This window comes from Pipistrellus hanaki, assembly GCF_964339955.1.
Source record: "Pipistrellus hanaki genome assembly, chromosome: 3".
NCBI lineage: Eukaryota > Metazoa > Chordata > Mammalia > Chiroptera > Vespertilionidae > Pipistrellus > Pipistrellus hanaki.
The window spans coordinates 120,238,585-120,250,622 of record NC_140505.1 but is presented as its reverse complement, the minus strand read 5'-3'; the positions used below and the strand labels follow the sequence as shown (position 1 = coordinate 120,250,622).

Genomic DNA, 12,038 nt, shown 5'->3' with positions numbered 1-12,038 from the left:
ACAAATGAGTAAAAGCACTAAAAGATTTATACAAAAGCAAAAACACAAAGTGTTTTTTACAGAATCAATTTTTTTTCTAGTATATCCCTAAGTTATGTAATTTGTAACCACATATATTTATAGTTAAAACTAAATTAATTTTATTCTTTATAAATAATTTTATAATATAAAAACATACATAGGCAAAATCACAAACATGAGATTTCCAAAGATAAATAAAAATTATGTTGTATAATTTTATAATGTATAGTTTGATAAGCTTTGGGCACATAATATGCACCCAGTGGTACATCAGATAGGCCCTGTAATTTTGCTGCATGAAAATATTTTGTCAACTAGATGTTCACAGAATAACAAATATCTTTATTTCCTAAATATTTCTTTTTGACTTAGTTACATCTCTTTTTGATTTAAGCAGTCATGCACTGCTTAAATATATACATTATTTATTGTTTTACTTTAATCACTCTTTGGAAGAAACCTACCGATGGAAACTATCCACCATTTTTAAATGGACACGGAGATCCTTTTTTGTTAGATGATCTAACATTCTTGCATCTACCAAGCACTCCATAAAGTAACTTCTGTACTGAGGTAACCCCAGGCTGGGAAGCCATTCATTTCCAATCCACTCGTGGTTCATATCTCCATATGCCAGGGTCTGTAGGAAAACCGGACACTAGAATTGTTTTATAGCAGTCAAGTTTCTTAGCCAATAAAATGAGATGGTAATTGGGGGGTACTATCTACTATTATTGCTGATATTTAATTACTCTGATATATGGAAACAAGGCTGAAATAATATTTAACCTCTAAGATGCGATTTACTTTGATACAAAGTGGAACTCCGTGTACATGTAACAAGGCACTTGTCTATAGAAAATTATTTTTTTCATTTTGTATTCTCAAAAGGAATTACATTTTATACAAATGTGCATTTTGTAAATGAAAATTAGAATTAATGATAGAATACAAATGCCGAGCTTAAGGGTTCTTTATATAAATAGGTTTAGTTAATTTATTTTATTTGACAAATTAGCTAATACTCCACCATTTGCTTCTCTTTGATGATCTGACATTGCTATGGTATAATGGCAAATCATCTTGATGTAAAAGAGAAAATAGTACATGAATAAGAAAGGAGCAACAAGGCTAGAGAGACAGAATGCTGAAATTTTAGGTGGACAATTGTCATTACCTAGTGAAGCATGAGCCATATTTCATAAATATGATTGGAAAGAACCAGTCTTTTTTTTTTTTTAGAACTCAATCTATATAGACTCTTTACTTAAAGAAGTAGGGCATTTTCAAAAACTAAAAATGGTAATCCAATTCTTAAATATAATAAGATGAACTGATCTTATCAAATGGTGTTTGTAACAGCCAAAATGAAAAGTAGAAGCAAATATCACCTCTAAACCAATTTTTAGTAAAGATTATTACTCTCTTAATTTTATAGTGTTTGTCCTTATCACATGACAACTGGAATTGTATATTTCTAACAAAAATCTAGGTGCTTCCTTTTTTTTTTAGTGTGTTCTTAAAAATGATGACATTCTTACCAAATCAAAACCTAATGCAGTGCTAATTTATTGAATGTTTAAATGTAGTTCTTAATAATAACTACTGAAATTTTCCTTATAGTTAAGGTTTGAATCGCATTAAATAAAACACACATTACACAGCTTGATAGTGAGGATAGGTTCTGTGAAGTATGACCTTGGGTGATTTCATCATTTTGGGAACATCCCAGTGTGTACTTACACAGACCTGGAGGGTACAGTTTACCGCACACCTAGGCCATGCTGTAAAAGCAGCCGTTCACTGACCAAAATGTTGGTACATGACTGTAATTCTTTCAGCTACACAGCATGTGGAATGCTAGGAAATGCACAAGTTCCTTGTGAACATGCTTGCTCAAAGTGAATATGAGTGTCTTCTATTGCCATCCTAATAAATGGGAAAAGCTTTTGACTTGCAATTGCAATGCTGACAGAATCCACCCCCACCCCAATCTTCCCACACTTCTCACTATTCTTAAAAGTAAATCACATTTAATTTCCCCCACCCTTGAATCCAATTTGAATGATCCCTGATTAAATACATTCACAGGTAATTTCAGAGAAATTTAAGTTACAGTTGAATCTTTTGAAGAATAAATGAGAGTTCCCTTTAAAAAGAGGCCAGGTGTAAAATTATAATCATCCTCTTTGCAAAATATGGTGATCTAAAAGGACATATATATATAATTAAGCATAATAAGTTTAAATGCACGTTAGCCTAATTTTAGGCGAAGGGAAGATTTAGAATATTGTGATATAAAACAGTTTCTTACTTTTTACCTCACAGGGTACTAGTGATACTGTTTTAAAGCATTTGAGTTTCCTACCTGGGCCCAGCTTCCTTCCTCAGATTCTTTCTGTGTTAGCAGCAGAGAGTGATTAATAAAGCAGATAAGTGTAAATTAATTTCAAATTATTATAGTGAAATTTCTAAAAAGCAAAACTGTTATTGAAAGTGCTAATTATGACAGAGGAAGCTAAAGACAGATTCTTATCCAGATCACAGCAATCAATTTAGCAGTTCAAAAGCAACTACGAATTAATAGTTTCTAATTAATTCTAATTAAATACATATGACACATGGAATTTTCATGATACATTTGATCTGGTAATTCTAAACTCTTTTTAATTCTTAAAAGTGTGTACTTTCACAAATGTAATGAATGAATTAGAATAAAAAATTCTGATCATATACATAAAAACATAATACACAAATATGGACATATACACATATATTATAAAATATACATTATAAATGTATAGTCTGCTATACCTCTTTGCAGTCCATTGTTTTACACACACACACACACACACACACACACACACTCATACAAGCATACACTCACATATATGATGGATAAATCTTATATAAAGTAAATTAATGAAGTGGAAAAATAACTGCATCCCTCTAAGGAATTTTTGTGATAATCAAATAGATTTTTGCAACAGCTAAAACAAGAAAAATAAAAAAAGACAAAACTAACACAACAAACTAATCCAGAAATAGAATTAGTATTGAGCATTGGCATTTTTATCCACCATAAACAGGACAATACATTTTTTAAATAGGGATAAAACTGAAAGAAGATTCAAATTGTTAAAAAGTTGGTAAGAATAAAATGCATGCTGTGTTCAACTTTGTTACTTTAAATTTTAAAAATAACCATATGTAATATATTTTTAAAAGTAGACAATTACAATCAGTGTCACCAAGAATTTTTTAAGCCTGTTTTTTGAATACTGAAAAACAGAACTTTTTTTTTTTGGGGGGGGGGGCGAGGAGGATAGGGTAAAGTGCTCTCTTTGAAATGCTAAAATACAAGAAATAAAATGATTGCATTAAAAATTAGTATTAAATCTAAATTTTTCTATTACAAGTTTTATTGGGTTTGGTGATATGTATTAAATGTGAATGTGCCCAATACTAAGTGATATTTGTTACCAATGTTGCAAAATGGATACATAAGTTGGTACTGAGTGGTGTTTGCATATTACAGATGCTTATGACATTAACCACATCATCACAGTCTAGCACTGCTTCACTGAAAAATGTCAAAGTGCAGAAAAACTAAACCCATAACAAAAATGTTGGTTATTATTTCATTACACCACAGAACCATACCCCATTATGTCAAACCATCGTGAACAAATCAGTTTTATCATCCCAATAGCTGCAAAGTAACTTGTCTTCATGTTCAACAGAGCCATATGGACTAACCGTTTTCGCTGGAGCTGCAAGAGTTTCCATTTCTTCATGGGTCACCCAAACGTTGCCTGAAGGCTGCAGTGAGGCCCCGAGGGAAGCAGTGGAACCAGGGAGTGAAGCATGCAAAGAAGAAAGGCAGAGCCACAGTAAGTCAACACCACAGCAGGACTAGAGCTCCTGCCGCTATGCACAAGAGCATTGCTGGTTTGCTCGTGGCTCCCCTTTTCTTCTGCTTAAAAGGATTAAAATAGGCTTTCTGTGAAGCTCCTGTAAGACAGATTTAAAATAATACTTCATGTTTATTAATTTGGAAAATGGCTTAATCAAAACTTCCCTTTCAAAGATATGTGGCTATTGTAGCCACAGAGAATGAACTGAATTTGAACTGTAGAAGAGTGTATTTTCTTCTTCTTCAGAAAACAAAGGCATATACGTTTTGATTCCATTCACAGAGTTTTGATTCTTCAATGTCCTTGGAAAGAGAAAATTGGTTGTCAATAAAAAGCTAAAAGCACTGTTATAATCTGTCTGAAAACCAATGTCAACTTTTTCCAAATGTATTCTTCCTTTTACAGTTCAGTAAATGTGTTGTTTCCCTCTATTCTTATAGAAGAAAAGGAAGTAGAATGCTATTTTTATTTAATAGAAGGTATTTTCCAGCTTTACTATATACTGTTAGAAATTACAAAATCTATTTTCTAATTTTTCAGAAGTGTCCTCTATCATTATAGAGAACATGATGTAAAAGAAAATTTTCTGTCCAGCAGGCACTATTCTACTATAACACATAATTTACTTTCCAAATAAAACAACCCATGATATTTGTTCTATACACTGAATAATGTACAATTTCTAAACCAAAGTCCACTTAGTAACACAAAGGATCGGACATATCGCTGATGGTAACGGCCATTGGGAACCACTTCTCATGAAATTCCACCATTTCACCAGGAAACATCTCCAAACATTGCAAGGTCATCCAAGTTACAATGGAATTTACATTTTATCCATTGCTTGTTACTTGCATAGAATGTGTTTAGTTTTAAAGAATTGGAAATAGAAAAGTTGATATCCCAACATGTCACCCACATAATTCTTTCTAGTCTAGCCTTTGCAAGCATTCACATAAATACCATGTTTGAATTTCCTTCTACTATAAATAATACAATTTAAAATAATTTTTAAAATAAATACATATAAACTAAAATGATGTATATAATTCAATATGAGAAATTTCACATATAAAAATTACACATAATTGAGTAACAAAGGAGAGTTGAATAGTAAATACTCATAATTATAAGTAAATCATATGGGCATAAAAACAACCCTGAACAGTCATCATATATATGTACAGAATTCTCATTTCTCTACCATTTGGAAATTGGAGTATATCTGATTATTTCTATGGGATATAACTGTACACGCCTGTAAAATATACTTAGAATACAAAAGCCATCCCTGTCATTAAAACCCTCTCTCCTTTACCCCTCAATTTCTGGGAATGATCTTAATTATAAACATTATGAAAAAAAAATAAAAAATAAACATTATGGACCTCATGATGTATTATGCTAAAAAGAACTTCCCACTCATCTGTCACATGCCCTTTATACCCAGTGGTCACAGAGCTTTGCCCGAGTGCCTGTGCTGTCTTCAAACTGAGCTTCAGTGATCACCTGATAGGAAACTCATTTAAGCCCATCTCTATTTACAATGATTTCTGTAGCCTCCACCTTGACTGTGAATTCAAATAATGATCTCCCTCCCCATCTAAGGAACCTAAAATGCATACATGTATAATCTAGCAGGCTATCTTAAAGTTTATATTTGCCAATCTGTTACCAAGTTCTTGGATGGGCCAAGTGCTGTAAGCTATGGTTTGAATCTGTACCTCTATGCAACATGAGTATATGTCCAGTGCAATTTTCTACGTATGGTTGGCAAACCTTCTGAAATTATATGTTACTCATTCATCTTTGATCTTTAGTTCTACTAGTGAGGAACACTGCCTGCTCTAGAATCTTGTAAAGTTACTCACACAATAGCCTCTATACAGCTCAATCAATTATCCATTAGTCAGGATTTTAACAAATTTATTTTATAAGGAAGTCCAGATGTAGCAAGATGTTCAGACTTCTTTCTTTTTGCCACCAACTTAAGGGATGGAATTTACATGTAGGTAATTAATAAAGGGTTGAAGCAGAGCATGAGAGTTTCAGCAGAGAGCTTATCTTAGTGAACAGCTAGAGTAAGTGGCTTTGAGCAACCCTAGGCAATGTGGACACTGGTGCCTTGGTCCAAGGACAGAGTATAAAAATGAGGCTGGAAAGGCATAAAGGACAAGCATCCCATCGTTGGTTGTGGTTCTCTGAGTGTCACTGAAGATCACCCACTCCCTGCCCTTGGAGCTGGAGAATGCAAACCAGTAGTTATTTGTTTTTCTGTGTGGTTAATACCATCTGAGTCTAACAAGTGATTGATTTTATTTCAATTACAATTTGTGAAATTATCTGGTAATTTAACAAATTATAATCAGGAGGCTTGCATTCTACAAATTCCACTTCTCAAGTAACTACCATAGGACATTTCCTAAACCTCTCTAAATTTTAGACTCTACTTCTGTTAAGTGGCTAAAACCACATGCTTCATACTAGAAAAACACTGAAAAGTTTACATTATAATGTAATATATTCTGATACATGCTGGGACTATGATGATGCAGGTGAGATACTGAATGGACTTAATTTAAGGAAGCCTCACTTTCAGGGGTTTGCAAGTGCAGGGTCAGCAGCTGATAGTGAGTGCCTCCTTAAATTTTGTGTTTGAGATGACCCCTGACTCAATTAGGTCCAGATGGATTGAATATTTTGATAGTATTATCAAATAAAAACTAAGAGAAAAATTCCTAAAATATGTTCAGGATTAAAGGACTTGTCAAATAAAATCATTCAGAAGGAAATTATGACATAAAAATAAATGTCAAAGTGAGCTTAAGAAATAAATCATAAAAATTAATTAGGGTTAAGTAATGTATCAATATTCTCTTGATGTCAGAAGAATAACATTAGTAAAGCAGCCAGAACTTCAGAATAAACCATAACCTTACCTAGTTGGAAGTAACTTCTGTTACTAATTATGTCATTTGAAGTATTTTTTAGTTTATGACTGTACTAGAGTTTCGCTGCATGAAATCGGTGCACTGGCAGGGTCCCTAGGCCTGGCCGGGGATTAGGGTCAATCTGTGTGGTGACCTGGGACCTGCACTCACACCCATCTTGGCCTGGAACCACCCACTCACCTGCTCCACCATCCTGCCGTGGTCCCATTCTTGTTGGGGCCCATTGGGGCAGGCAGTGCCTCCACTGCCACCCACTGCCAGCACCTAGTCGCTGACACCTGCCTTGTTCAGCACTGCCCTTGGTGGACAGCGCACATCTAACCCCTGGAACTCTCACCCTTGAGGACAATTTGCATATTAACCTTTTATTATATAGGATTCCAAAGTACATTGACTTGAAATTTACTTTCACATTCAAAATGGCCTAGATTCACATTTTTCTTATTTCTGAATTTATGTTTTTCATAAGAAAAAAACATATTTTCCATTATAATCAGTATACCTCATCTTATTCACATTAAAGATTGAGTTTTATGAGGTTAATAGTAATGAAAGGGGGAACAGAAGCAGATTGGATGGATGCTGTAAAAGAGGAGAAAAACTGGTGGAGTACAGGAAGCAGGAGATGCACTTGTTAGGATCATAGATTCTGGGGGAAAACCACATAGGAGTGTGCCCTTGGAAAGTCACTTAACTCTCGGTACATCAGTTTTCCCATCTGAAAAACAGATGTAATCAAAGGACCTAGCTTCCCAGTGTTGTTGTACGATATTATTACATTTAAAACACTTAGAATAGGGGCTGACACTTAATGTCAGATATTAGTACAATATCATTAGAAATCTTGTTAAGCAATCTGTGCCCAGACACATGTTTAGTTTAATAAATGGTCTGTCTTCCCCCTGTACTTTGTGCTGATTGATGCCTATCTTATGCCTTACATATCTGATCAAACTTGATGAATTATATTTTTACCAAAGATCATTTGTATTTGCTCACAATCCTATTTATTTTCATTGTACTTTTTTAAAAATTAGGTGACTTAAATATAACATAAGGCAAAAAATAAAGAAATTCGGCCTATGTATAAGTTGAATTATTTGAAAAGCCTAGATAAAGGCAAATCTTAAAACACATTATCAATGAGATACAACTTGGTCAAAGTTGGGGAAGAAATTGTAAATATCTAGGAGGATTTTGCACTCAAATAGCGTTTTGAGTATAATAAAGTTATCACTTTAAAAAGAAACTCAAACTTGTGAAATTGATGATGCTTTATGGATGAGGTTATGAAAGAGGGATAATGTGGAATTCCAGGCAATGGAATCATACATACTCAAAGAAAGTATCAGGTGTTTCATCTCAATTTGAGAGTTGTGAACATTTACATATTTTTACTTAAGAAAAAATATTTAAAGATTGTAACTTATTCTTTATGACATACTTTAAAATCAAATATTCATTGAAATTAATGATGGTGATGTCAATTAACTGACATCGGCATGCCTATTCTATTAGGTAAAAGGCCTTCTACAGTAGCACCAGGTTAGAAAGAAAGAGAACTGGAAGATTAGGACTGGAGAAAGGAAATAATCAACGTAAACTTTAGATTTTCCTTTTGATGGTTTAGTCCATTTTATCTGTACAAAAAGGAGGTAGAATCAGGCAGGAAGTTCTATTCAGCTGGAAAAGAGTACCTTGTCATTTTCTCCTGAGCATTTGAGTGAACAAACAAGATACACCTGGCTGAGGAATCCAAACTCAAACCTAAACCTACAGAAGAACTTGAATGATCTGGATTAATTGTAGTTTTCAGAACGACATTAAAATATTTATTAAAAAACAACAACACTGCTTTCATGTTTACTTGATGCAGCAAATTCATTACTAGAAGTTTAGAAGTTTAGTTTTAGTTTCTTTTTTTCTTCTTGAAAAGCAAATCATATTTGATATATACTAGAAATAAGTAACTACCTCCATGTAGATGAAATAGAAGAAAAAAGAGCACTCAGTAGATCATTTTAAAAACAAATAGAAATTAACTTTATCTCATGTAACTTGAGCTAATATTTGGCAAAGGGCATCTATCTTCTTTGAATAAAGAACTTTTAGACATTAGTAAAAAGATGAAAATTTCTACAATCCTACAGAAAAATGGAAAATATTATAAATAGGGAATTCATTAAATACTAAATCAATAAGTATATAAAATTTTTTACTTCACTATAATTTAAAATATATAAATTTAAGTAATGTTAAGAAAAGGGAATGTTAACAAAAGGGAAATGAAAGGCCTATACAATACAATTTGGCAACTAAGGGCTAAAAATAATAATATAAATGCTCTATACTCAAATATTGCTTTGTCAATAACCACAGCTTATGCAACAACATAACTACATATATATCCACTATGGTATTGTAAACACAATGAGATTTTTAAATAAGCAGAACATCCACTATTAGGGATTTGGTTAAATTAGTTATGGTATTTCCATGAAGGAGATGTATAGCAATTAAAATTTATATCAGAATTGCATATTTATTAAATTGAGGAAAATGTTTATGCTATATTAATAAGTTTTAAACAAAAATACAAAATAATTCATTTTTATCAAAATGTAAAGAAAACAGACTGAAAAGTTCTTTGTCCAAAGTTAAGAGTGACAAAAATGTTTAAAATTAATTAACAAACCTGGTAGAGGGGAGCTAAGGAGGAAAAAAAGAGGAACAATGGTAATAATCTAAACAATAAAGATTTATTAAATTAAAAAAATTAATTAACAATATATGACTAGTCTTTCAAGTGCTGATTCCTCTTCCAAGCTTATTCAAGCAGATGTGCTTTCTCCTTTCATGGAATCCCATAGATAGCATTTTGCTTCTATCTCACTTTTAGAAATTAAAATATTTCATCTCCTGCTATAACCTACTCGTAAGCATGTCTTACTTTCCTCGCCATAGTTGCCCTCTCTGAAGTCAGGGCCATACACATTTCACTTCCTCTATAATGGTGGGTAGGGTGACTTGTGAAGCATAATTTTTAAGAAGGATTAATAAAATAATTAATAAATTTTCCACAATTTGCTAGGCACTGAGTTAAGGCTTGGGGACTATGGGTAATCTGATAATATTTTTGCTTGGCCTAGTGTAGGATGAATCAAGGAGAGAAAATGATAAAATGGTTTTTCTAAATACCCAGATGGAAACTCAGGAAGGAAACCAGAGCCAGGCGTGGAAGCTAACAGAAGCTTTGTAGAAAAGGAACATTCAGGAATCACTAGATAAAGGGTGCGCTGGAGAAGAATGGTAATCCTGGAGTGGGAAAATGAAAGACCAATTACAAAAGCCATTAATCAACCAAGAGCACAAAAGCTTAGGAAACTGACAGAAGTTCTGTGTTGTTGGGACCTGAGCTGAGGAAATAAAGTTTTTGGGTGAACTGAGGTTAGAGTATGAAGTCTCATACGCTCTTTTCATACTTGATTGTTGGTTGAACAACCGAGCATCCACTCACCTTTAATAGTTTTTACAATCCTTTAGTTTGCTTAGGTCTTTTTAGAGAAATAGTGCTTAATTATTCTATTTTCCACTAAGAATTAAACAGGATGCTAAACAGAAAGGATAAAGTATATTCTATTTTCCGTCTTGAAGCTGGAACAGCAAATGCTCTTCATTTTGCAAGGCTAGAAATTTTTAGTAATTTGGTATGCAGTTGCTCTTGGGAGGAGAGTGTTGATATAAACCAGCTGTGATGCTTCTTTCTCAGTTAGAAATTATCGAGGAAACCCTTAGATTTGTTTATTATTTGGTTTATAATAACTTTACTTTAATGGCCTGCTCAGTTTTTGTTTTGGATTATTTTGTAACTGGAGTAGCACTTCAGCTATAGTATACAGCATTTAGATATAGTTGAAAATATGTTATGTATAAGTTTTTAAAATTATATATTTTCCACAGGTAATTTAAGAGGAAGTTAAAATGGAATTATGAAAGAAAGACAGAAAGGTTTTTAAATTTTATGTATTTCTGGCACTAGAATCTAGTACACTGGGAAAGAATATAAAGGTAGATACAGTAAAAATGAAGCAAATTCTCTAAAACCATTTAAGACCACATATAAAAACTTCATCAACATAATATCCTTTTACTATCTTTTATCCACCACTGAAATTTACTTTCTTCTTTCATAAAATATTATTCTGTATAAGAAATGGGGCCAGAGAAGTCCAGTTAACATCAGAAACCACATCCTTTATTAACAAAATATATAATTCAGGACTAGACAAAGGAAGAATATCATTGAGAGTTTGTCTAAGTATTTAAATTCATCAGCTTGTGTGCATATTTTTAGACATTTTTTATTTCCTAACTTTAGGATATGGTAAAATTGTGAGAAGAATAGGGATTTATAAATGAGAAGCTAATAGAGTTTGAAGGGAAGTATCCCACTTGGTATTTATAAAACATCAAATAGTTTTGTACTTTCATAAATATGAAAATTGCATCAGAAGCTGCGCATTAAATATTGTATCTTCAGAAAATACTAATGCCAACAGCTAGTTACCTGAGGTTTTAAATTACATTAAAAAAGGGGACATCCTGAAAATGAGTTTGCTTTGGATCTAGTTACTTAGGAGGAAAAAGGAAAAACAAACAAACATGTTAGTCTAGAGACCAGTTCAAAAGTCTATCTCGGTTACAGCCTTCAAATCTGATAGCAATCACAGCTCCGCAGTTGAAAACCTATTGGAAGGAGCAGCAAGGTTAATGAAGAGCAAGCTGAATCTCTCCAGAATAATTCACGCTGACATGTGTGCTGCCCCCATTCTGCTCTGGGGACTCAGAGATGCTGTTATTCACCCAGCCCTGCGAGGGGGAAGGAGCACAAACTGACTCACAGTTCGGGATGTGGGAGGAGCGGAAGGACTTGTTAGGGAAACCATCTCCTGGATTGCTAGTCGGAGCTTTAAGCGATGCAGGGGATTGCTGATGCCAATTTCCCTCTGGATCTCAGTGTCTGACAAAGCAGACATGATGGCACCGCTCTTCACATTGGCTCGGCAGGCTGCCACGTACCAGGCAGGCATTCCCAACCAGAGCTGTTGGATAGAACAAAATACATACCAGATTACAATAACAATTAATA

The 12,038-nt window shown here is 33.4% G+C and overlaps 1 protein-coding gene across 16 annotated transcripts in view; it reads right to left on the bottom strand.

Moving 5' to 3' along the window:
* PPFIA2 (PTPRF interacting protein alpha 2) overlaps positions 1-12,038 on the bottom strand; it is a 421,613-nt gene that overhangs the window by 19,190 nt on the left and 390,385 nt on the right. For 9 of the 16 annotated variants that reach the window (XM_084878843.1, XM_084878856.1, XM_084878846.1 and 6 more), the window contains 4 exons: positions 11,791-11,991; positions 3,781-3,843; positions 2,390-2,419; positions 486-679 (listed from right to left, as the gene is read on the bottom strand). In XM_084878843.1, the coding sequence (XP_084734969.1) occupies positions 486-679; positions 2,390-2,419; positions 3,781-3,843; positions 11,791-11,991 (488 nt within the window). The remainder of the gene's footprint in view (positions 1-485; positions 680-2,389; positions 2,420-3,780; positions 3,844-11,790; positions 11,992-12,038) is intronic. The other 7 variants (XM_084878850.1, XM_084878855.1, XM_084878848.1 and 4 more) reach the window with 3 other exon arrangements.